The sequence below is a fragment of the Tachyglossus aculeatus genome, chromosome 17 (genome assembly GCF_015852505.1).
Source record: "Tachyglossus aculeatus isolate mTacAcu1 chromosome 17, mTacAcu1.pri, whole genome shotgun sequence".
In the NCBI taxonomy this organism is placed as follows: Eukaryota; Metazoa; Chordata; class Mammalia; order Monotremata; family Tachyglossidae; genus Tachyglossus; species Tachyglossus aculeatus.
Window position 1 is genome coordinate 39,666,081 of NC_052082.1, and position 26,633 is coordinate 39,692,713.

General features: G+C 50.6%; 1 protein-coding gene and 1 non-coding gene across 2 annotated transcripts in view; both read left to right on the top strand.

The window, feature by feature from the left end:
• The first annotated feature begins 5,807 nt into the window (after positions 1-5,807).
• Positions 5,808-26,633, top strand: part of STYK1 (serine/threonine/tyrosine kinase 1) — a 28,043-nt gene continuing 7,217 nt past the window's right edge. The window contains exons 1-10 of the mRNA XM_038758816.1: positions 5,808-5,816; positions 6,640-6,675; positions 10,014-10,173; positions 10,267-10,319; positions 13,174-13,261; positions 13,649-13,783; positions 15,366-15,632; positions 19,561-19,742; positions 20,950-21,033; positions 26,322-26,530. Coding sequence (XP_038614744.1) covers positions 5,808-5,816; positions 6,640-6,675; positions 10,014-10,173; positions 10,267-10,319; positions 13,174-13,261; positions 13,649-13,783; positions 15,366-15,632; positions 19,561-19,742; positions 20,950-21,033; positions 26,322-26,530 — 1,223 coding nt within the window. The remainder of the gene's footprint in view (positions 5,817-6,639; positions 6,676-10,013; positions 10,174-10,266; positions 10,320-13,173; positions 13,262-13,648; positions 13,784-15,365; positions 15,633-19,560; positions 19,743-20,949; positions 21,034-26,321; positions 26,531-26,633) is intronic.
• LOC119939736 lies at positions 18,077-18,214 on the top strand. The gene has a single exon (XR_005454700.1). It is a non-coding gene; the product is annotated as a small nucleolar RNA SNORA7 (small nucleolar RNA).

The window sequence follows — 26,633 nt, forward strand, 5'->3', positions numbered from 1 at the left end:
TAATCTAGTGGTCAGCTAGAGGGGTAGGCATGGGAGTCATTTGCTTAGATGTGAGAGCTAAAACCATATGAGCAGATGAATTCCCTGAAGAGAGGGTGCAGAGCAAGTAGGAGACCCCAAATAACTGAGGCACTTGTTAGGTGCGTATATGCATGTATATATACACAAACATGTATATATATCTATATCTATATATAGATATATATATACATATATACATGCACACACATATATTCTGTCTCTATACATATATATATATATATATGTATATACAGAGAGAGAGAGAGAGAGAGAGAGAGAGAGAGAGAGAGAGAGAGAGGTGTCAGCAAAATTGAGGTCAGGAAGTGTCTCCAGGAATGGGGAGTGATTCAGAAGGTAGCCAAGAGGTTGACGAGGATCAGGACAGAGGGTAGCCCTTCGGATTTAGCTATGAGGTCAGCGGTGACTTTAGAAAGAGCAATCTCAGTGGAATGAAGGAGTCAGAAGGGCTGTGAGAGAGAGGCTTGGGAGGGCTGTGTGAGGGGCTCAGAGGGACTGTGTAAGGGGGCTCAGGGTGGCTAGCCCCCTCAGGTGTCAGGCTTAGGGGGCTGTGTGTGAGGGGCTCAGGAGGGCTATGTATGAGGGGCTCAGAAGGGCTGTGTGAAGGCATGGGGGCTGTATGTAATAGGTTCAGGAGGGCTGTGTCTGAGGGGCTCAGGAGGGCTGTGTGTGAGGGTACTGGGATTCGTGTGAGGGGTCTAGGAGGGCTATTTGTGAGGGCTCAGAAAGACTATATGTGAAGGCATGGGGGCTATATATGAGGGGCTAAGGGGGGCTGTGTATGAGGGCACGGGGGATGTGTGTGAGGGGCTCGGGCGGCTATCCTTGAGACGCTCAGGAGGGCTTGTGAGAGGGGCTCAGAGGGGCTGTGTGTGAGGGCATGGGAGGCTGTAAGTGAGGGGATCAGGAAGACTGTGTGAGAGGGCATAGGGAAACTGTGGGAGAGGGCATGGGGGGCTCAGGAGGGCTGTGTGAGAGGGTACAGAGGGCTGAATGGGGGGCTCACAGGGGCTGTGTGTGAGGGGCTCAGAGGAGCTATGTGAGGGCACAGGGGAGCTGTATGGGAGGGTGGAGGGGGGCTGCGTGAGAGACTCAGAGGGGCTGTGTGTGAGGGGTCAGAGGGGCTGTGTGTAAGGGGTCAGAGGGGCTGTATGTGAGGGCGGAGGGGGGCTGCGTGAGAGATCAGAGGGGCTGTGTGTGAGAAATCAGAAGGGCTATGTGTGAGGGGTCAGAGGGGCTGTGTGAGAGCATGGGGAGGCTATATGTGAGGGGCTCAGGAGGGCTGTGTGAGGGGCTCAGAGAGGCTGTGTGTGAGGGGTCAGAGGGGCTGTGTGTGAGAGATCAGAAGGGCTATGTGTGAGGGGTCAGAGGGGCTGTGTGAGAGCATGGGGAGGCTATATGTGACAGGCTCATGAGGGCTGTGTGAGAGGGGCTCAGAGGGGCTGTGTGAAAGGGGCTCAGGGGGGCTGTGTGTGAGGGGTCAGAGGGGCTGGGTGTGAGAGATCAGAAGGGCTATGTGTGAGGGGTCAGAGGGGCTGTGTGAGAGCATGGGGAGGCTATATGTGACAGGCTCAGGAGGGCTGTGTGAGGGGCTCAGAGGGGCTGTGTGTGAAGGGTCAGAGGGGCTGTGTGTGAGAGATCAGAAGGGCTATGTGTGAGGGGTCAGAGGGGCTGTGTGAGAGCATGGGGAGGCTATATGTGACAGGCTCAGGAGGGCTGTGTGAGGGGCTCAGAGCGGCTGTGTGTAAGCTCCTTGTGGGCAGGGAATGTATCTGTTTATGGTTGTATTGAACTCTCCTAAGTGCTTAGTACTGTACTTTGCATACAGTAAGTGCTCAATAAATACAACTGAATAAATACAATTGAATGAATGAATGATGGGCTCAGAGGGCTGTGTGTGAGGGGCTCTGAGGGGCTGTTTGGAGGAGCTCAGGAGGACTGTGTTTGAGAGGCTCAAGGGAGCTGCTTTCCTATTGCAACCCAGCCCGCACACTTTGCTCCTCTAATGCCAAGCTACTTACTGTACCTTGACCTCGTCTATCTTGCCACTGACCTCTCACCCACGACTTGCCTCTGGCCTAGAATGCCCTCCCTTTTTATATTGTTTTCTCTTCTTCCACTCCCTTCTGTATCACCCTTGTACTTATTTGCACCCCTTATTCACCCCTCCCTCTGTCCCACAGCACTTATGTACATACCGTAACATTTATTTTTATTAATTCAGTCAATCGTATTTATTGAGCGCTTACTGTGTGCAAAGCACTGTATTAAGCGCTTGGGAAGTACAAGCTGCAACATATAGAGACGGTCTCTACCCAACAGTGGGCTTATGTCTGTCTCCCCCTCTAGGCTGTGTAAGTTCCTTATGGGTAGGGAACATGCCTACCAACTCCGTTTTATTGTACTCTCCTAGGTGCTCAGTATAGTTCCCTGCACATGGTAAGCCCTTAATTTATACGATTGACTGATTGATGTTTAACATTACAGCAAGAAGCAGTGTGGCACACAGGACTGGGTGGAGGAAGGAAAATGGAGTAGAAAATGTGCAGAGAGTCTGTCCATTCCATGCTCCCCTGCAGTCCCTCTAGACTGTAGGTAAGCTCGTTTCAGTCAGGGAATGCTTCTGTTTATTGTTGTATCATACTCCTCCAGCACATAGTGCAGAGCTCTGCACCCAGTAAGCTCTCAGTAAATACGATTGAAATACTATTGAATGAATGAATGAGTGAGTGAATGGTTCCTGCCAGGAGCCAGGAACCCTGGCTTTCCCTGGCTGAAAGCAGAACCTTCCTGGAAAGAGCCAGAGACTAGGCAGATTTATCTCTATAGGGAAATGCAAACCCTAGGCAAATCCCAGGGTAATCAACACCCACTGATTGTGGGCTGCAGAAACCAGGCAATGTGTCACTCTGGGCCATGGAACTCCAGAGAGCAGCTGCCCAGCAATGGAAGTCCGGGAGGGATATAGGGTCCCCTGTGGGCCCCAGCCAGCTGCTTCCCTCCTCTCGCTGTTCCCTTCTGGGGCTGTTTTTAGGCCTGCTTCTGGGGCTGCTCTCCTGAGGCCACTCTCCCAGACTGCTCTCCGAGCGGGAATGAGAACCTAGGTCTTCTGACTCCCTGTCTTGTGCACCACACTGCTTCTCGCTGTAATATTAAACAGCAATCAATTAATCTTATATATTGAGCATTAATCATATTTAATGAGCATTTACTATGTGCAAAGCACTGGAATAAGTGCTTGGTGGATTACAGTAGAACAGGGTTGGTAGACTTGTTTCCTGTCCACCGCTAGCTTACAGCCTAGACGAGGAAGTCACAGATGCAGCCGATTTGGGACTCTCCTGGGCCTCCCTCCCAGACTGCTCTCCCGGCTTGCTGTCTGGGGTCCCTGGGGTCCTGGGATGAAGCCGGGAGTCCCACAGGATGGCTGGGGCAGAGGAAGTATCTGTCCAGGGGGAGGTTTCAGAGAGGAATTCCTAGTCTATGAACTCCTCCTCTCCCTCTCGTCCCTTCCATCCTTGTTGCGGTGGGCCCTCCCACCTTTCTATGGTGCTAGTGCTATGGAGTTGGGGTGCTGGCCAAGGAAAGGGGGCCCCTAGCTCCTGACAGTCATGGGTTCTAATCCTGGCTCCACCGCTTATCTGCTGTGTAGCCTTGGACAAGTCACTTCACTTCTCTGGGCCTGAGTTACCTCATCCGTAAAATGGGGATTGAGACTGTGAGCTCCACATGGGACAGGGACTGTGTCCAACCTGATTTTCTCGTATCCACCCCAGCACTTAGTACATTGTCTGGCACATAGTAAGCACTTATCAAATACCACAGTTATTGTTATTATCCCCTCTCCAGACTATACATCACTCTACTGCCCAGGTAATCTTTCTATAATATCTTCCTGTACATGTCCTGTACCTTGACCTGGTCTATCTTGCCACTGACCTCTCACCCATGACTTGCCTCTGGCCTGGAATGCCCTCCCTCTTCATATCATTTTCTCTTCTTCCACCCCCTACTGTATCACCCTTGTACATGCAACCTAATCTGTAAAAGGGGGATTAAGACTGGGAGCTCCCCATGGGACAACCTGATCACCTTGTAACCTCCCCAGTGCTTAGAACAGTGCTTTGCACATAGTAAGTGCTTAATAAATGCCATTATTATTATTATTATGTCTCCCCACTCCTCAAAAATCTCCAGTGATTGCCCATGCCTCTCTGCATCAAACTCCTTACCGTCAGCTTTAAAACACTGTCAGCTTTCTCCCTCCTACTTGTCCTTGCTCCTCTCTCACTGTACCACAGCTCAAATACTTTGTTCCTCTCAAGCCAGTCTACTCACTGTGCCTTGTTCTTATCTCAGGAGACAGCTGCTGACCATTAGCTCACACCATCTCCCTGCCTAAAATTCCCTCCCCTGTCCCATCTGGCAGACAACTCACCTCATCTTCAAAGCCATTTTGAAATCACATCTCCACCACCCCTGTCCCATCTGGCAGACAACTCACCTCATCTTCAAAGCCATTTTGAAATCACATCTCCACCAGAAGACCTTCCCTGATTAATTTCTCATCTCCTCACCCTATATCCACTCTCTGCTGCCTCCCTAGTATGTTCGCTTCACCTAAATACTTGAGTATTCCCTGTCCCGACCTCCGTCCCTGAACCACTGATATACTTATTTTTATTTTCCATTACTTTTTTTCTATTTGTAATTTATTTTAGTTTCTTTCTTCCATACCACACAGCAATCGCCTTGAAGGCATTGTTGGATAGGGACCATCACTATATGTTGCCAACTTGTACTTCCTAAGCTCTTAGTACAATGCTCTGCACACAGTAAGTGCTCAATAAATATGAATGAATGAATGAATGGATGAATCAAGTCTACTAACTATTGTATTTTCCCAAGCATTTAGTACAGTGCTCTGCGCACAGCAGACATTCAATAAATACTATTGATGGAGTGATTATTTGATATTCACTATTTCCAACATTGGTCTGGGCTGTTGAGGGAGATCAGCCTCCCTTTTGTAAAGCCAGGAAGGCTTCCTGGAGAAGGGGAAATTTGAGTTTGGTTTTGAAGGATGGAAGAAATGTTGTCTGGTAAAGGAAGAGGAGATGTTGCAAAAATGAGCAAGAATTTGGGGTGGGATATTTTCTGAACTATGAGTTGGTGCTAACTCTGCTCCAGGAGCTGTGAGTGTGTGTGTGTGTTGTGTAAGTGAATGTTCCTAGAGTGTGTGTATCTGCTTGTGTGAGTGTATATGTATGAGTGAACGTATATGGGTGAGTGTACCTGTGCATTTGTGAGCGTTCTCTGGACAGGACGACGCATTTGGAAACAGCAAACTACACAGGGCGGGGTCTCAGAGTGCATTGGATCGACCATGAACTGCTCTAGCCTTGGGGTCTCCTGGTTGGGAAAGGTCTCTGGCCTCCCCTGGAATCTGTGACTGGGCATGTGACTGGATTTACCTGGTTGACTCCTGATCGGCCGGGAGTCTGCCTGGCTGACAGTTGTGGTCCAGAGTGCTGGAGCCTCTGTCATGTCTCCTTCATCCTGCCACCAACTGTCCGGGAATCAGAGATGGCTGTGTGGCCTCTCCATCCCACTCCACCCCCGCCTCCACCCTTGCCACTTCCTGGAAGCGAGCAGCACGGGAGGGAGGTAGAGGGGCTTGAGGCTGAAAAGACCCAAGTTATCATCTGGCAACCAAGCAGAAGGGCTGATGCCAGGTTTCCTTTTGTCCCAGTTCACACTATTTGGACATGGCCCCGGTAACATTGTCCCTGATGCTGGAGTTCTCTCTTCACAAGTACAGAGATCGTATCCAGGCCTGTCTTTGTCTGGGGAAAACTTTGGTCAACAGCAGGGTGGAATGACCCACCAGGAGACAGGGAAAATGTAATGCCTGTTGGGGCCAATGAAAGCTGGTTTAGGCCAGAGTAGGTCAGAGTGGCCTAGTGTGGGCCAGAGGAAACAAATGTGGGCCAGTATAGACTGCTGTGGGCCAGTTTTGATGATAGTGAGCCAGTATGGGCTGCTCTGGGCCAGTGCAGGCCATTGTGAGCCAATATGGGCTGCTGTGGGCCAGTGTAGATGATGGTGAGCCAGTATGGGCTGCTGTGGACCAGTGTAAACCACTGAAGAGAAACAGCATAGACCCTCCTTTGGGGCTGGTTAGGGGGGTTGGTAAATGAGGGGACCTGGGTTGTAATCCCAATTCTACCACTTGTCTGCTGAGTGACCTTGGGCCCGTCACTCTTCTGTACCTCAGTGTTCTTATTAGTAAAAAAAGGATTAAATGCCTGTTTTCCTTTTCCCATAGATTGCGAGCCCCTGTTTCTGACCTGATTGTCTTGTATATACCCTTCTGCTTAGTCTGGGGTTTGGTACATAGTAAATGCTTATCATATGCCATTATTATTATTATTTTAATTATTATAATTAGCCAGTGTGGGCTTCTGTAAGCCAGCATGAACTAAGGTGAGCCAGGGTGGGCCAGTGTAGATGATCGTGACCCAGTGTGGGCCTGTGTGAGGTGATATTTACCAGCATGGGCCAGTGTAGACCGGCCGGAGTTTTTGTGGTCTGTCACAGGCTGTTGTGAACAATCCAGCAGCCACTGAGAAGCAGGTCAGAGAGCAGCTCAGCTAGTAGAAGTAAAGGAGCTTCCACTCCTCCAGAGCTCTTGCACCCCACTGTCTCTGGAGCTTTCTGGGGCCTATCTTAGTGCTCTACTAGCCCTGTTTAGAAGAGGAATCTCCTGAGAAGACCCTCCCCAGAACGCACCCCTCCCCCTCCCCTTATAATAATAATAATAATGGCATTTATTGAGCACTTACTATGTGCAAAGCACTGTTCTAAGCACTGGGGAGGTTACAAGGCAATCAGGTTGTCCCACAGGGGGCTCACAGTCTTCATCCCCATTGTACAGATGAAGGAACTGAGGCACAGAGAAGTGAAGTGACTTGCCCAAAGTCACAGCTGACAATCGGCAGAGTCGGGATTCGAACCCATGACCTCTGACTCCAAAGCCCGTGCTCCTTCCACTGAGCCATGCTGCTTCTCCTGCCGCTGCCACCACCAGCTTCCCAGCTTTTCCAACAACAGCCCTCGAGTGTCCCCAAGAAAGAAAAAGGAGAAAGACTTCAGGATAGACGCTGTTCCGGGGAGAACTCATCTGCCTCAGCTGTTAAATGACTAGTTCTGTTCTGCCCTTGTACCTGAGGGAGGCTCTGGGAAGGCTTGGCCCGGAGGGCCCTTCCCCTGGGCGGATAACGAGGCTCAAAAGATTCCTTCCTGAGCCCAGGTACCACTGACAAACAAGGTGGAAAGGAAGCTAGAGGAGCCACGAAAACAAAGAGAAGCTGACCTGTGGAAAGGGATTTTTCAAACTGCCCTGAATCGCCTCTGGCTGTCCCCAGACTCTGCTCTCGGCTTCACCTCTGACTCCCTGAAACACCCCTGCCCACCCCACCATCCAGCCCTCCAAATCCCTTGAGGGCCAGATGCCAAATTTAGCCCCTGTCCTCGACCACCCTTGGTCACTCCTCCCGCTCCCTAACTTCCCCTGGTGGGTTCACCCCTGACACCAGTGGATATGCGGCTTCTCCACTCCTCAGTCTGTCTCCTTGACCTCTCCCACTGCACCCTCGCTACCTCTCTGCTGCACCCCCAGCGCTTAGAACAATGCTTTGCACATAGTAAGCGCTTAATAAATGCCATTATTATAAGTCACCATCATCACCACCTGCAGATCCAGGGGAACAGTTTCTGGTTAAAGTCCCCTGCTCTCCAGAAGAGACTTAAGCAGGGTTGAGACAAGGGGCAGAGTCAGGTCCCAGCAACCTCACCTGTCTCCCGGGGCTGGAGAGACTATTCAATAGTAATCAAATAATGGTAATAAAATGATGAGTGGTGTTTGTTATGCGCCTATTCTGTGCCAAGTGCTGCGTAGTGCCTGCCCAACATGTGGCTCACTGTCCAAGTGGGAAAACAGGAATTTGATCCTCATTTAGGAATGAGGAAACTGAGTCACAGAGAAGGTAAGTGACTTGCCCAAGGTCACACGGCTAGCAAGTGAGAAGCAGTGTGGCCTTGTGGGTAGAGCAAGGGCCTGGGAGTCAGAAGGATCTGGGTTCTAATGTTGGGTCCTCCACTTGTCTGCTGTGTGACCTTGAACAGGTCGCTAACTTCTCCGTGGCTCAGTTTCCTCATCTGCAAAATGGGGATTCATCACCTGTTCACCCTCCTACTTAGACTGGGAACCTCATGTGCAACAGTGTCTCTTTCCAACCTGATTAACTTGTATCTACTCCAGAACTTAGAGCATAGTAGGCCCTTAACAAATACCACAATTATTACAATTAATTAATCGATCAATCAATCGTATTTATTGAGTGCTTACTGTGTGCAGAGCACTGTACTAAGCGCTTAGGAAGTACAAGATGGCAACATATAGAGACAGTCCCTACCCAACAGTGGGCTCACAGTCTAGAAGGGGGATGAGCATCACTGTTGAGCTGAGTATTAATGCTACATAAAACCAAGAGATTATAAACACTCCATCAAGTAAGGTCCTTGCGGGCAGGGATCGTGTCTACTCTATTGCACTGTCCAAAATACTTAGTACAGTGCTCTGCACAGAGCAAGTACTCAGCAAATACTCAGTAAATGCTCAGTAAGTACTCAGTAAATCAGTAAATACTGATTGATTGATTGATTGAAAACTGGTCTGGACTGGCTTCAAGATTCTGACTGTGAAAAAGAATTCCCTTTAGACTGCAGATAGGGAACATGTCTACCAACTCTGTTATATTGTACTCTCCCAAGCACTTAATACAGTGGTCTACTCACAGTAAGCACTCAATAAATACCACTGATTGAGAGTGCGACAGGGATAGGGAGGCAGAAGCAGGCAGGCAGGGCTGAGGAGAGGATATTTGAGGAGCAGAAATACCTCAACTCCCACCCAGGGTGTGACTGGAACAGGATCCGAGCAGCTCTTTGCCCGTTCAGAACTTGGTACAAGCCAAGAGCTGCTCAGAGCTAGCCACAGCTGACATGGCCCGTGCTGGTCAGCCTAGCCCCGTTGGCCGGCTCTGCCCTAGGAATTCCATATAATAATGGCTCTAACCACAAACCATGGGACTGTCTGGGGTGAGCCAGTACGTGAACTGACACCTCAAAACTTTCGGCAAGACAGCACTGGAGTTCAGTGCGGTCCTTATTAAGCAGTTCTTCCTGTGTGCTGAACACTGGGATGAGCCCTGTGCCACCACATTCTGGGGTAGGTAATAATAATAATATTAATTATGGTACTTGTTAAATTCTTATTATGTATCAGGTACTGTTCTAAGTTCTGGGGTAGTTGCAAGTTAATCAGGTTGGACAACAGTCCCTGCCCAAAATGGGGCTCGAAATCTAAGTAATAATAATAATAATAATGATGGCATTTGTTAAGAGCTTACTATGTGCAAAGCACTGTTCTAAGCACTGGGGGGGAATACAAGGTGATCAGGTTGTCCCATGTGGGGCTCACAGTCTTAATCCCCATTTTACAGATGAGGTAACTGAGGCTCAGAGAAGTTAAGTGACTTGCCCAAGGTCACACAGCAGACATGTGGTGGAGCTGGGATTAGAACCCATGACCTCTGATTCCCAAGCCTGGGCTCTTTCCACTGAGCCATGCTGCTTCTAAGTAGGAGGGAGACCATGTATTTTATCCCCATTTTACTATTGAGCAAACTGAGGCCCAGAGGAATGAAGTGGCTTGCCCAAAGTCACAACAGTGGCAAGTGGTAGAAGCCAGGTCCTCTGACTCCCAGGCCTGTGCTGTCTCTTCTAGGCCCCGCCGCCTCAGTAATCCCTTCAGACACAGTCCCCGTCTCGCATGGGGCTCGCCGGGGCTCGTCAAAGCAGCCAAAGGTTAAGGACGGCGGAGCCGGTGGGAAATCCCTTAATTCTAACAGCTGGAATCAGCCGAGGACGTGCTTGCGCTGAGGTCCCGGAAGCAGGGGAGAGTCCGGGCAGGTATGGAGAAAATGCCGGGCACGTGGAAATTCCGACCCAAGGATGGGCAGTTGCAGCTTGTCTGGGGAAGCCAGCGCCACACCACGCCCTCCCCGGCAGGCAGGGCTGGATGATTCCAAGTGACACACTCTCCCCCTGATGCCCATTAGAGAGAATTAGGGCTGACGTGACGTGGGCCGGGGCCCTCTCTAGGACTGCCACAGTGGGTGGTGGCACTCGAGACAGACCCCGGGGGACTCCTTCAGGTAGAGAGGATGGGGCCGGAGAGGTGAGTGGGACTGCCCCCACAGCCCAGCTGGATGGCACGGGACCTGACCCTCGCTTGTAAGCTCCTTGCTAATCACTCAGCCCATCATTCGTATTTATTGAGCGCTTACTGGGTGCAGAGCACTGTACTAAGCTCTTGGGAGAGTACAACACAACAATATAACAGACACATTCCCTGCCCACAGTAAGCTACAGTCTAGAGGGGGAAGCGGATATTTATATAAATAAATAAAATTACAGATTCATTCATTCATTCATTCATTCATTCAATTGTATTTATTGAGCACTTACTGTGTGCAGAGCACTGTACTAAGTGCTTGGGAAGTACAAGTTTGCAACATATAGAGACGGTCCCTACCCAAAAGCGGGCTCACAGTCTAGAAGGGGGAGACAGACAACAAAACAAAACATATAAACCAAATAAAATAAATAGAATAAACATGTACAAGTAAAATAAATAAATAAATAGAGTAATAAATCTGTACAAACATATATACATATATACAGGTGCCGTGGGGAGGGTAAGGAGGCAAGGCGGTGGGATGAGGAGAGGGAGTAGGGGGAGAGGAAGGAGGGGGCTCAGTCTGGGCAGATATTCATTCATTCATTCAATTGTATTTATTGAGCGCTTACTGTGTGCAGAGCACTGTACTAAGCGCTTGGGAAGTACAAGATGGCAACATATAGAGATGGTCCCTACCCAACAACGGGCTCACATTCTAGAAGGGGGAGACAGACAACAAAACAAAACATATTAATAAAGTAAAATAAACAGAATAGTAAATATGTACAGGTAAAATAGAGTAATAAATCTGTACAAACATATACAGGTGCTATGGGGAGGGGAAGGAGGTGGAGGGGAATAGGGAGGGGGAGAGGAAGGAGGGCACTCAGTCTGGGAAGGACTCCTGGAAGAGGTGAGCTCTCAGTAGGGCTTTGAAAGGAGGAAGTGCGAAGTGGTGGATGTGCGAAGGGAGGGCATTCCGGGCCAGGGGGAGGACGTGGGCCAGGGGTCGATGACGGGACAGGCGAGAACAAGGCACAGTGAGGAAGTTAGCGGCAGAGGAGCGGAGGGTGCCGGCTGGGCTGTAGAAGGAAAGAAGGGAGGTGAGGTAGGAGGGGGAGAGGGGATGAACAGCCTTGAAGCCCCGAGAGTGGGGAGTTTTTGCCTGATGCATAGGTTGACTGATAGCCACTGGAGATATTTGAGGAGGGGAGTAACATGCCCAGATCGTTTCTCCACAAAGATGATCCGGGCAGCGGCGTGAAGTATAGACTGAAGATATGGACATAAGTGCTGTGGGGCTGGGAGGGGGGATGAATAAAGAGAGCAAGTCAGGGTGGCACAGAGGGAGAAGAAGAAAAGGAAAAGAGGGCTTAGTTAGGGAAGGCTTCTTGGAGGAGATGTGCCTTCAATAAGGCTATGAAGGAGTGGAGAGTAATTGTCTCTTGGAAATGAAGAGGGAGGGCGTTCTGGGTTAGAGGCAAGATGGGATAATAATAAGAATTGTGATATTTGTTAAGCGGTTACTATGTGCCAAGCACTGGAGTCGATACAAGATAGTCGGACCAGGGCCAACCTCTGTCCCACATGGGGCTCCCAGTCTGAAGGGAGAGAGCTCAGAAATTGAATTCCCATTTTACTGATGATGAAACTGAGGCACAGAGCAGTTAAGTAATTTGTCCACGGACACACGGCTGGCAAGTGTTGAAGCAATCAATCAATCGATTGTATTTATTGAGCACTTACTGTATGCAGAGCACTGAACTAAGTGCTTGGGGGAACCCAATGCAACCAAATTAGCTGATACGTTCACTGCCCACATAGGGCTTACAGCCTAGAGGACAGAGATCAGAACCCAGTTTCTCTGATTACCAGGCCCTTGCTCTTTTCACAAGGCCAAGATGTTCTTCCTTGAGGGAATGTGTCTACTCACTTGATTGTATTGTACTTTCCCAAGCTCTTAGTCCAGTGCTCTGCACACAGTCAGTGCTTAATAAATATCATTGGTTGGTATGCTGTCACATCCCTGATGCTCTGGACCCTCCCTGGTGTTCCCAGCGGTGGCAGCCTGGCAGAGCTGTCTGGTTGGCTCACAACAGGGTGCTCTAGTGCGCTTGGCCGGGGTCAAGCAGAAATCTGGGGCCATCGCTACAGTGTCTCTGCGCTCTGCCTCCTTCCCACCCTCCCACCCAGCCACTCCCTTTTCCTGGTGCCCTTCAACTCCAGCTCTCTTTCCCCCAAGTCACCCCACCTCCCCACAATCATCCTCTGCTCTTTGCCTCTCCCTCCTCTGACTCTTTGCTCGTTCCTTCCCCAACTTCTGGCAACTCCTTTGCCCTCAAACCCACCTAACCACCCCCTATAAAGCCCCCTCCTCCAGGAGACTTTTGGGATTGATTTCAACCATCCTCAGGAGCAAGTCAACTCCTCAACCACTTCCTCAACCCTCCTGAAGGGTTGTAGATTCAATTGTTACTGATCTATTCATTTACTATGTCTTGTTTACTTCCTATCAGCTCCCTCTTAGCTATTCACCCTTTTCTCCATTCCACTGAAGCCTCCCTGAGGGCAGGCATAGCATCTTTGAGGAGCAGCATGGCTTAGTGGAAAGAACACAAGACTGGCAATCAGGAGTCCTGTATTTGAATCCTGGATCCTGCTACTTGCCTGGCCTCCTTGGGGCAAATCACTTAACGTGGCTTCCTTATCCATAAAATGGGGAAGGGAGTCAGGGCTGGAAGACCCAATTGTAGTGGGGTTTTTGGTGGGGGAGCCCAGGGCCGGGCCAGGGGGGTGGGGTTTCACAGCTGCGTTCCTGGTACTTGCAGGATTGGATCTGGAGTGGGGTCACGATGGGAGAAGCCCAAGGGCAGACGCAGAAGCCACTGGAATGTAACATCGATGACAGGCTGTGTGGTACGTTCGGGATCCAGGTCGGATCAGGGCCTAGGGCCAGGTGGGCTTGGGCCTGGTGAGGCCCCTCAGGCAGTGGGGTGGAGCAGGGTGTTGGCGTCATCAGTGGGAAGCAGGTTCAGACCTTGCTGCCTCCTTGAGGCTTGGGCTCCCTCTCAGCCTTGCCTCGGCGAGTGGACAAGGCAGCCTCAAGGAGAGGAGAATCCCACTGAGCCAATGGGAAGGGCAGAGCCAAGCGGTTGGAGCCCAAGGTGGCTCCAGCTAGATGGCCGGGAGGACCATTGCAACACACCTCAGAGGGAGGAGGACTCCAGCTTCACTTTTGAAGGGTAGGGCAAAGAAGCACACAGAAGTCAGGTAACTGAAACTCCTCTCCTGTCCTGGCTCTAGTGGTCCTAGAGCACCAGTATGAAGTCATCATCATCCCCACGCTGCTGGTCGGGACCTTCATAATCCTCCTGCTGGTCATCCTGTGGCTCCATTTTCGAGGCCAAAGGGCCCAGCGACAGCAGCCTGGTCTCCAAGGTGAGGCTGGCGGGGAGGGAGGGGATTGCGGACAGAACAGACGGGCCAGTCCGGGGGAGCTGGGGAAGGAGGGGCCCATCACCCTGCCGCACCAGGCTCTCAGGCTCCTGAGAACAGGGTGGAGCGGGGTGCGGGCCGGAGAGAAGGGACGGTCTAAGCTTGGGGGCCAAAGCAGGTTTAAGGAGTGGCTGAGGCTTGCCCAAGGCCTCCAGCAGGGGCAGACCCCCAGCCTGGTCTCTACCCTTCCCTGGCTACTGAGAGGATATTGAGCTCCAAGACTAGTTCTCAGCCTATAAGATCTGGAGCAAACTCTAACATTTACCTAAACTTTAACCCGACTTTCAAGCCCACCGCCAACCCTGACTCTGACCCTAACCCTAGCCCTACCCTCAATCCTGACCCCAATTTCAACACTAACTTCAACCCTAACTCCAACCATAAAATCAACCCTAACCCCTACCCCAACCCTCACCTTTCTGCCTCTCAGGGAATGGTGGGAGGCAATATGCCTCTGAAGCATTACTAGGCCAGAAATGGGGATGAGCTATTCTGCACTGAGAAAGTAGAGAGAGAGGGAGCGACTTTAATTTGCAGCAGAATCTTAGACCTAAGCAAGAACTTATTTGGCCTCAGTGATGGGAGACACTCTGTCAGCTGACTGAAGGAAATTTGTGAAATATCTTTCCCATCTGTCAGAGCTGAGGGTGGCACCTTGAATTCCAAAGTGAGGAAGGGGTGCAAAAACCCTCCATGACAGACAGACAATTGGGGGTCCTAGGGCTGGTGAGAATGGTCCAGCTAGGTGACCCTGGTCCATAGGGCTTCAATACACAAAGGGGACAGAGAAGCAGAGCTCCTTCAGCTGACTAATAATAAAGATAACAATAATAATAATATTTATTAAGTGAGCCAAGCACTTGGCCACCTCCCAGGACCACAGCACTTATGTACGTACATATATATCTTATTTATTTATTTACTTATTTATTTTGGTATGTTAATGTCCGTCTCCCCCTCTAGATTGTGAGCTCATTGTGGACAGGGAATGTGTCTGTTGTTGTATTGTACTCTCCCGAGCACTTAGTACAGTGCTTTGCACACAGTAAGTGCTCAACAAATACAATTGAATGAGTGAATGAAAGTGCAGGGGTAGGTACAAGATAGTCAAATCAGACACAGTCCGTATCTCACATGGGGCTCACAATCTAAATACAGAATAGGTACATTATCCCCTTTTTACAGATGAGGAAACAGAGGCCCGGGGAAGATAAATAACTTGCCCAACATCACACAGCAGGCAAGAGGCAGAGCTGGGTAATGGGGGACACTGGTCCCCACAAACTGCAGCTCCTGGTATCCTCCAAGGCCTCCCAGAGAGAGCTCCTGAGTCCGCCCTCCCCTCTCCGCATCTATCGTGATCAGGCCCCTGTGCAGGGGTAGAGAGGGTGGTGAGGCCCAGAAGGGTTGGTGGAGATGGGCCGGTGTGGGCCCCCCTCTCCATCCCAACTCCCCCCAGGGGAGAGAGAGGATCTCCAGCGCCCCCCGCCATGCCCAACCTTTCCCTTCCTTTCTTCTGAGCTAGGCTTGGCCCCGATGCCCCCTGCCCGGGGGCTGAGCTGGGAGGCGTCTGGCCTGGCAGAGAACATCTTTGTACCCTGGAAGGAGACGTCAGTGGATGGTCTGCTGCGGGCCACCGCCCCGGCCCTGGCCAAGCTGCAGCTGTCGCGGGACCAGATCGTGCAGCCCCTGGACCAGATCTGCCACGGCAGCCTCGGGCCCATCTACCGCACCACCATGAGCAGCCTGGCCCCGGCCCAGCCCAAGACCGTCATCCTCAAGGCCTTACGGGGTGAGTGCCCCCCCTCCCGCTCCTTCCTCCTCCCAACTTTCCACACCCCGCTGTCTCCTCCCGGGGGGCCCCTGAGAGGGGCCAGAGTGAGGTCGTTGTCTGCATTCATCTCTGGGCAGAGAAGCCACTAGCTGAAACTCATCATCTCCCTGCAATCAGATTGAACACAATCCCTCTCCCACATAATAATAATAATAATAATAATGATGGCATTTAAGTGCTTGCTATATAATAATAATGATGATGATGGTATTTGTTAAGCACATACCATGTGCAAAGCACTGTTCTAAGCACTGGGGAGGTTATAAGGTGATCAGGTCGTCCCAAGGGGGGCTCACAGTTTTAATCCCCATTTTACAGATGAGGTAACTAAGGCACAGAGAAGTTAAGTGGCTTGCCCAGTGTCACACAGCTGACAGTTGGCAGAGATGGGTTTTGAACCCATGACCTCTGACTCCAAACCCTGGGCTCTTTCCACTGAGCCACGTTTCTTCTCTATGATGATGATAATGATCATATGATCATATGATGATGACGATAATGATAATGGCATTTGTTAAGCACTTAATCTATGGCAAGCAGTGTACCACGTGCTGGGGTAATAATAATAATAATGATGGCATTTGTTAAGTGCTTAGTATGTGCAAGCACTGTTCTAAGCGCTGGGGAGGATGCAAGGTGATCAGGTTGTCCCACGTGGGGCTCACACATGTAATCCCCATTTTACAGATGAGGTAACTGAGGCTCAGAGAAGCTAAGTGACTTGCCCAAAGTCACACAGCTGACAAGTAGCGGAGCCGGGATTAGAACCTATGACCTCTGGCTCCCAAGCCCGGGCTCTTTCAACTGAGCCACGCTGCTTCGGCCTCACCCTCCGACACTTGGACAGACTGGAACTGAGACAGCCCCTTGGGAGGGTGGGGGGAGCCAGGCCCCCAAGAGGCACGAGAAGCTGCTGGGGGATTTGAACTGCTGGCTGCCATCCCACAGGGTCTGCAGACGTTTGGGGACGAGAGCCCTCGACTCCCAGCTCCCTCCCCAGGGTGGCAGCGGAGTGAGTCTCCCTGAAGGCGGGTGGCTCACCCCCGGTTGGCCCAGACACCCCTCTCCGTAGCTAAGATGTGGTTAGTTTTCAACTGCCAATGTATTCTACTCTCCCAAGTGCTTAGAACAGTGCTCCGCACATAGTAAGCACTCAATTATTATCATTGATTGATTAATAGCTTGATTGTTCCAAATGTGGCTCACAGAGTAAGTAGGAGTCCCACATAGGGTTCAAAATATGAGGGGAGGGAGAACAGATGAGGCAACTGAGAAACAGAGACATTAAGTGACTTGCCCCAGGTTACACAGCTAGCAAGTGATGGAGCCGAAATTTGAACCAAGGTCTCAGGCCCGTGCTCTATGGACTAGGCAACCCTGCTTCTGAAGGAGCGCAACTTGAGTGCGTGGGTATGTCAGGGAGGAGAGGGGAGGTTGGATCCCAAGGGCACAGCCCAAGGGAAGTGGAGGATTGGTCTCGAGGTATCAGCCCAATCAAGCCAGCAGCGGAATTTATTGAATACTGACTGTGTGCAGAGTACTGTCTGTACTAAGCGTTTGAGAGAGCACAGTAGACTTCGTATACATAGTTCCTGCCCTCCAGAGGGTTACAATCTTGTTGCCACAAAGTGGATAGTTTGAGATGGAGGTATCCATTTGGGCTGTCTAAGCAGAGCCAGTCAGATTGTCTTCCTTTGCTTGCCTATCTCTTTTGGGCAGTACAGTCACGGGTATGGAAAAAAAATCAAGCTTTCAGAAGTGGCATTGTTAAGGAAAATGTGGGCAGCAGTAGTAACACCAAAAGAATAATAATAATAATTTTATTTTTAAATGATATTTGTTAAGCACTTACTATGTGCCGGTCACTGGGCTAAGCGTTAGGGTAGATACAAAATAGCTTGGACACAGTCCCTATCCCTCAAAGGACTCAGTCGTAATCCCCATTTTACAGATGAGGTTAACTGAGGCCCAGAGAAGTTGAGTGACTTGCCTGAGGTCACACAGCAGACAAGTGGCATAGCCAGAATTAGAACCCAGGTCCTCTGACTTCCTGGCCTGTACTCTTTCCACTAGGCCTCTCTGCTTCTCTACTTTTGGTAAACTCTCACTATATGCCATACACTGTCTTAAGAACTAGGGTAGACACATTTATCATGTTGATCGCAGTCCCTGCCCCATGCAGGACTCACAGTGTAAGTAGGAGGGAGACTGGGTAATGAATCCCCATTTTGCAGACGAGGAAAGTGAGACACAGAGAAGTTAAGTGACTTGTTGGAGTTCATACAGCACGCAAATAGCAGAACTGGGATTACAAGTCAGGTCCCCGATTACCAGGCCCAGGCTCATTCCACTAGGCTACTTGGCTTTTCAGGAAAAGAAAATACAGCATTTGTCCATGCGTCCCCCTCTCAGGGTTGCACCTGGAGAGTTTCCAGTACTCTACCAGTCTCAACTATGGGAGGGAGAGTCAAGCAGTGGCCCACCCATTCCATTCCTAGCTTGGGCAGTGGCTAGAGAATGGAAGGCAATCTGCTACAAGTCAAAACCCACCTGTGCTGGGCAGCAGTGACATTCATTCATTCATTCAATCGTATTTATTGAGCGCTTACTATGTGCAAAGCACTGTTCTAAGCGCTGGGGGGATACAAGGGGATCAGGTTGTCCAACGTGGGGCTCACAGTCTTAATCCCCATTTTACAGATGAGGTAACTGAGGCCCAGAGAAGTGAAGTGACTTGCCCAAAGTCACACGGCTGACAATTGGCAGAGCAGGGATTCGAACCCATGACCTCTGACTCCAAAGCCCTTGCTCTTCCCACTGAGCCACGCCGCTTGACATGGGAGAGAGTCAAGGGTGGAGGCTCAAGTTTGCTTCACAGAAGGAGGCAATCGTAAAACACTTCCATATTTTTTATCAAGCAAACTCTATGGATCCACTCTCAGGACAATTGCAGGTGGAGGTGGGGCATTCTGGGAGAAATGTGTCCATGGTGTCACTATGGGTCAGAAATGGCTTGACAGCATAGCAACAGATCAGATATGGCACCTTTGGGTGTCAGCTCCCCCTGACCACCACTCTTCCCACCTTCGAAACCATCCTAAAAGCCCTTATTTCTGTTAACCTCTGTTTCAATTCTGCATTTGATACGCAGCCCAGCCCCACAGAATTTATGTAGATATCCTTGTAATCTGCTATTTCCCCTCTCTGTGATTTCCATGTCTGTCTCTCCCTGAATTAATAACAGTATGAGTAATGATAAAAGTTATGATATTTATCAAACTCTTACTTTGTTCTTACACTGCTCTAAGTCCTGAGGTAGTTGCAAGTTTACCAGGTTGGACACAGTCCCTGTCCTGCTCACACTCTAGATAGGAGGGAGTAAGATTTAATCCCCATTTTATAGATGAGGGAACAGAGTCACAGGGAAGTTAAGTGACTTTCCCTAGGTCACCCAGCAGACTAGTGTCGGGATTAGATCCCAGGTCCTCTGATTCCTGGGTTCATGCTCTTTCCACTAGTCCGCTCTGCTTTTTGTAGTTTGCAATCTCCTTGAGAGCTGGTATTGCATCTGTTAACTCTGTTACTCTCTTCTTTCCCAACTGTTTAGTATAGAACTGTGCACACAGTAAGCTCTCGATAAATAGCAATGATTGAATGATTCCATCCAGCTCCCAGTGGATTTCCATGTTTTCTCCCACTGGCCGCCCCTCTCCCATTGACCATGCCTTGGCCTCCACATTTCTCCTCCTACACCAATCAAGGAAGGCTGTCATCTAGCCACCCTGGAGGGCCTCCCGTCTGTCCTGGTCCTCCATCCAGTGACCTGGTCTCTCTCTCTCTCTCTCTCTCTCTCTCTCTCTCTCTCTCTCTCTCTTGGCCTGGGCAGGCTCAGTGGGGCTGTACGAGGTGCAGGATTTCATGGGCCGGATCCAGTTCCACCAGTTTCTGGGGAAGCACAAACATCTGGTCCAGCTCCTAGGCTGCTGCACCGAACAGCTGCCCCTGTACATGGTGCTGGAGGATGTGGACCAGGGTGACCTCCTCACCTTCCTCTGGACCTGCCGGCGGGTAAGTCACACAACACGGGCCGGGCCCCCGGGCATAGAGGAAGGGGGCCAGAGGGGCTGGGGCGAGGAGGGGTGTTCAGGGAGAGACTCTGGTTGGCTGCCAGGCCTGTCCATCCTTCCTTCAGTCCACCAGCCTGTTTGCTTTCCCTCTTCACTGCTGTCTGATCCCTGTGTCTCATTCCATCTCTGGGTCTTTGTTTCTCTCATTGGTGGATCTCTGCATCTCTGCCTCCCTAGGCCGCCATTGTTCTCTCCGTCCAGGAGGCCCTCCGTGCCTCTCTTTGGGTCTCTCCCGAACCTCGGTCCCACTTCCCATATCAGTGTCATCATCCACAGCATTTTGAGCAGCTAATGTGTGCAGAGTTGCATCCAGGGCACTATTCTGAGCTTGTCTGAGGAGCTACTGGGTCTATTTCTACTTCTGCCTGCTGGAATGTGAGCTCCTTAAGAGCAGAGATCATGTCTACCCCTCCTATGATACTCTCCCAAGTGCAGAGTACAGTACTCTGCACATAAGTGCTCAATAAATTGTGTTGTTTAATTGATCCACAGAATTTAGACTGCAATCTCCTTGTGAACAGGGAAGGTGTTTACCAACTCTGTAGTATTGTGCTTTCCCAAGCACTTAGTATAGTGCTCTGCACACAGTAAGAGCTCAATAAATACCATTGATTAATGGCCTGGAAGAGTTATACTGAATATTTGGGAACACACGATCGAGGTAAAAGGCACGGCTCTGCTCTCAAGGAGCTTATAGTTTAATGAGTGAGACAACTAAACTTAAATATACAATGGTATAAAAGCAAGAGACGTTGCAAATTCCAAAAAAAATCCATAAAAGAAGCAAACAAATAAATGGACAAAGAGCTGAGGGAGAAAGCTGGCAGGGATTAGGGGTGGGAGATCTGTTGGAGAACCCCTCATGGAGGAGGTGGGATTTTAGAGCAGGATATGGCTGGCTGGATATGATGTAGGAGAAAGACTTCCATACCACGGGGAAAGATATGAGGAGTTGGTTGGAGATGGGAGAATTGAGAGAGTGAGGGATAGTTAGAAGGTGATGTGGAAGGAATAGAGTGTCAGTTGCGGTGGGGAATAAGAAGAGAGCAGTTGGGTGGGAGGAAGCTAGCTGAAACTCAGGGGTGTTGACACTGTATGTGTGTATGTGTGGTTTCAAATTTTCTCTCTCTCTGTCCTACCCGCTGCAGGACGTGATGACCATGGATGGCCTCCTCTATGATCTGACAGAGAAGCAGATCTATCACATTGGGTGGCAAGTCTTGACAGCCTTGGTGAGTCTGAACAGCAGCTGGAAGGGGCTGTGGCCGGGAAGAATGAGGGTCAGGAAGGGTGGCCATGGTTGAATCCCTTACCCTGTCCTGAGTCAGGGCACTGGAGAAGCACAGTGGCTCTCAGGTCTCAGGGTAGCCAGAACCCCCGGAAGGGAGAGAAAACAGCAGAGCTCATGGGAGGAAGGGGGAGAAGGAAGGGAGGGAGGGAGGAGAAGACAGAGGCAGGCACAGATGGAGTAACACTTTACAGTCCCAATCCTAAGAAACTATTGGAAAATGCTTTCATCTAGGTGGGATAAAAGAAAGAATTGGGAAGGGCCTTTTAAAAATTGTGGTATTTGTTGAGTGCCTTCTATGTACACTGTGGGTAGATACAAGATAAGCAGAATGGACGTAGTCCTAGCCCATGTGAGATTTACAGTCTTAGAGGACAAACCGGTATTGCATCTCAATTAGATGAGGAAACTGAGGCAGAGAAAATGACTTGTCCAAGACCCCCAGCAGGCAAGTGGTAGAGCTGGTATTTGAGCCCAAGTTTCCTGACTCAAAGACCTGTGCTCTTTCCACTAGACAATGCTGCTTCTTTACCCAAAGCATGCCAGAAATGAAGATTAAATACATGTCCTCCCTTCCCTTTGGACTGTGAGCTCCGTATGGGACAGGGACAGTGTCTGATCTGATTGTCTGGTACAGCAGATTGATTGTGTCCACCCAAGTACTTAGCAGAGTATTGGCACATAGTGCTTAGTAATGACCACCAAATAAGAGGCCATTACAGGTAAGACTGACTGGGGGCTGCAGAGTTACTGGAGAACGGACTTGGGGTCACACCAGTCCTAGGAGGAGGAGGAGGAGGAGGAGGAGGAGGAAGAGGGGTTCCTGGGGCAGGGTAGTGGCAGGAATATAGGTTTGAGGTGCTGCTTGTTGGAGGAAACCCAAAATCCTCAGCTGGAGAAACCCGAAAAGCAGGTTGGAGCTGAGTGTGTGGCCCCTGGGACCCCCTCCAGCAGCTTCTCTGCCCTCCAGCTCTGGATGAGCTAGCCCCTTCTGGGAGGAGAGAAGAGCTGGAGAAGAGGAGTCAAAAGCAGGGAAGGATTCACTGCTTCAGCTCTCCACAGAGATGTTACCTTAATATCTCTTTGCCTTAATTCAGTCCAAAAGAAAACCCCACCTCTATCTGCCATACAAAGATGGTTGCTTCTGTCTCATTTGTAACTCCTTGAGGGCAGGGATAATGTCCACCAACTGTAGCGTACCTTCCCAACTGCCCAATACAGTGCTCTGTGTGAAGTAAGTGCTCAATAAATACCACTGATTGATTTATTGTTTTATTGATTATCCAGGTTGAAAGGTTGAACCTGTCATCGGGTCCCACGGGGGCCATTTCTAAATCCTAACAATGATTTCTAAATCCACCTCCTTGAATGCCCAGGGCCTCAGTGTTGGAGGGCTTGGTCCCATGGCCACCTGTCAGCTGGCTAGCTGGACCAGGGTTGGCTAAGAGGGAAGAGGGGGCACAGGGATGCCTGTGAAGGACAATCGGTACCCACCCCATCAACTTCAAAAGGGGGCTCTTTGATGTTCTTATCAGTATCGGGAGGGTGAAGGGAGGCTTCCTCCCTCCACTTCCAACAACCCACCCCACCAGGAAGGTTTTTTTTATGGTATTTGTTAAGCGCTTACTATGTATTCAAACACTGTTCTATGCACTCGGGTGGATACAGGTTAGTCAGGTTGGACACAGTCCCTGTCCCACATGGGGCTGGCTATCTAAGTAGGTGGGAGAACAGGCATTGAATCCCTATTTTACAGATGAGGTAACTGAGGCAGAGGGAATTTAAGTGACTTTCCCACGTCACACAGCAAGAAAGTGGCCGAGTCCTGTGCTCTTTATCATCATCATCATCAATCGTATTTATTGAGCGCTTACTGTGTGCAGAGTACTGTACTAAGCGCTTGGGAAGTACAAATTGGCAACATATAGAGACAGTCCCTGCCCAACAGTGGGCTCACAGTCTAAAAGGGGGAGACAGAGAACAAAACCAAACATACTAACAAAATAAAATAAATAGAATAGATATGTACAAGTAAAATAAATAAATAAATAGAGTAATAAATATGTACAAACATATATACATATATACAGGTGCTGTGGGGAAGGGAAGGAGGTAAGATGGTGGGGATGGAGAGGGGGACAAGGGGGAGAGGAGGGAAGGGGCTAAGTCTGGGAAGGCCTCCTGGAGGAGGTGAGCTCTCAGTAGGGCCTTGAAGGGAGGAAGAGAGCTAGCTTGGCGGATGGGCAGAGGGAGGGCATTCCAGGCCCAGGGGATGACATGGGCCGGGGGTCGATGGCGGGACAGGCGAGAACGAGGTACAGTGAGGAGATTAGCGGCAGAGGAGCAGAGGGTGTGGGCTGGGCTATAGAAGGAGAGAAGGGAGGTGAAGTAGGAGGGGGCAAGGTGATGGAGAGCCTTGAAGCCCAGGGTGAGGAGTTTCTGCCTGATGCGCAGATTGATCAATAGCCACTGGAGATTTTTGAGGAGGGGAGTAATATGCCCCGAGCGTTTCTGGACAAAGATAATCCAGGCAGCAGCATGAAGTATGGATTGAAGTGGGGAGAGACACGAGGATGGGAGATCAGAGAGAAGGCTGATGCAGTAGTCCAAACGGGATAGGATGAGAGCTTGAATGAGCAGGGTAGTGGTATGGCTGGAGAGGAAAGGGTGGATCTTGGCGATGTTGTGGAGCTGAGACTGGCAAGTTTTTGGTGATGGCTTGGATGTGAGGGGTGATTGAGAGAGCGGAGTCAAGGATGACACCAAGGTTGCGGGGTTGTGAGACGGGAAGGATGGTAGTGCCGTCAACAGAGATGGGAAAGTCAGGGAGAGGGCAAGGTTTGGGAGGGAAGACAAGGAGTTCAGTCTTGGACATGTTGAGCTTTAGGTGGCGGGCGGACATCCAGATGGAGATGTCCTGAAGGCAGGAGGAGATGCGAGCCTGGAGAGAGGGAGAGAGAGCAGGGGCAGAGATGTAGATCTGGGTGTCATCAGTGTAGAGATGATAGTTGAAGCTGTGGGAGCAAATGAGGTCACCAAGGGAGTGCATGTAGATCAAGAACAGAAGGGGACCAAGCACTGAACCTTGGGGAACCCCCACAGTAAGAGGATGGGAGGGGGAGGAGGAGCCTGCAAAAGAGACTGAGAAAGAACGACCGGAGAGGTAAGAGGAGAACCAGGAGAGGACGGAGTCTGTGAAGCCAAGGTCAGATAGCGTGTTGAGGAGAAGGGGGTGGTCCACAGTGTCGAAGCCAGCTGAGAGGTCGAGGAGGACCTGTGAAGCCAAGGTCTGTGAAGCCAAGGTCAGATAGCGTGTTGAGGAGAAGGGGGTGGTCCACAGTGTCGAAGGCAGCTGAGAGGTCGAGGAGGATTAGGACAGAGTATGAGCCGTTGGATTTGGCAAGTAGGAGGTCATTGGTGACCTTTGAGAGGGCAGTTTCCGTGGAATGTAGGGGACGGAAGCCAGACTGGAGGGGGTCGAGGAGAGAGTTGTTGTTGAGGAATTCTAGGCAGCGAGTGTAGACAACTCGTTCAAGGAGTTTGGAAAGGAATGGTAGGAGGGATATGGGGCGATAACTAGAAGGTGAGGTGGGGTCAAGAGAGGGTTTTTTTTAGGGTGGGAGAGACATGGGCATGTTTGAAGGCAGAGGGGAAGGAACCAGTGGAGAATGAGTGGTTGAAGATGGAAGTTAAGGAGGGGAGAAGGGATGGAGCAAGAGATTTCATGAGATGAGAGGGAATGGGGTCAGAAGCACAGGTGGCCGAAGTAGCACTTGAGAGCAGGGAAGAGAGCTCCTCTGAGGATACTGCAGGGAAGGATGGGAGAGTAGCAGAGGGTGTTGAGAGCCGGGGGGTTGGAGAAGGGGGAGGAAGTGACTTTGGGGAGGTAGGACCTGATGGATTTAATTTTGTTAATGAAGTAGGAGGCCAGATCATTGGGGGTGAGGGAAGGAGGAGGGGGAGGAACCGGGCGCCTGAGAAGGGAGTTGAATGTACGGAAGAGTTGGAGGGGGTGATGGGCATGGGTGTCAATAAGGGAGGAGAAATAGTTTTGTCTGGCAGAAGAGAGGGCTGAGTTAAGGCAGGAAAGGAGAAACTTGAAGTGAACGAGGTTGGCATGGTGTTTAGACTTGTTGGCATGGTGTGCTCTTTACACTAAGCCACGGAGCTTCTCACCTCACTTGAATCCCTCCCGTTGTAGTTGGATCTTAGTCCCTCTCAGAGTACCCCCACTAGATTTTTCAAGTCCTTCAACCTTCTCCAGTCTGAGTTTTCCAGCCCAGTCTCCCCAACCCTTCTATGCTTTAGTCACTGATGTAGCGCTGCTTGGGGCCCCACGTGGAAGCAGCATGGCCCAGTTGCAAAGGCACAGGCCTGGGAGTTGGAGACCCAGATTCTAATCCCAGCTCCTCCGCTTGGCCAAGTCACCTCAATTCTCTGGTTTCCATTTCCTCATCTGTAAAATGGGGATTCAGTATCTGTTCTCACTCCTCATCAGACTGTGAGCCCCATGTGGGAGAGGTACGGTGTCCGTCCTCATTCTCGTGTATCTATCTCAGTCCTTGGAACCTAGTAAACTCTCAGCAAATACTCCAATGGTGACAGTAATTGTGGTATCTAAGTGCTTACTATGTGCCAGGCACTGTTAATAATAACGATGGCATTTATTAAGCACTTACTACGTGCAAAGCACTGTTCTAAGCACTGGGGACGATACAAGGTGATCAGGTTGTCCCACGTGGAGCTCACAGTCTTAGTCCCCATTTTACAGATGAGGTAACTGAGGCCCAGAGAAGTTAAGTGACTTGCCCAAGTCACACAGCTGACAATTGGCGGACCCGGAATTTGAACCCATGACCTCTGACTCCCAAGCTTGTGCTTCTTCCACTGAGCCATGCTGCTTCTCACTGTTCTAAGCACTAGGGTAGATACTAGATAATTGGGTTGGACACAGTTCCTGTCAGACATGAGACTCAGAGTTTTAATCCCCTTTTTTCAGACGAGGTAACTGAGGCCCAGAGAAATGACAACTGGTGGAGCCGGGATTAGAACCCAGGTCCTTCTGACTCCCGGGCCCGTGCTCTATCCACTAGGCCTCTGCTTCTGATGGTGTTTACTGGAGAGTGGGGCAGGAGCCAGGGATGGGGGAGGGTCTCTCCCCCAGTTCCCCGAGACACCGCGGCGGCCTGAACCCCTGAACTGCATGTGCCCCCTGTGCTCTGTGTCTGGCAGGAGTACCTGCAGAGCAAGCGGCTCTTCCACGGGGACCTGGCGGCCAGAAACGTCCTGCTCCAGAGTGACCTGAGCGCCAAGCTGTGCGGGCTGGGGCTGGCCTATGAGGTGCACGCCCGCGGGGCTGTGGCCTCCAGCCGCGCCGTGCCCCTCAAGTGGCTGGCTCCCGAGCGGCTCCTTGGGAAGCCAGCAGGCATCCGGGCTGACGTGTAGGCTCTGCTTGCTCCCCAGGACCCCTTCCCTCTTCCCACACCCTCTCCGCAACGAGGGCTCAGAGCCCTGCTGGGCCCAGGGCAGTCCCGGGCCTGAATG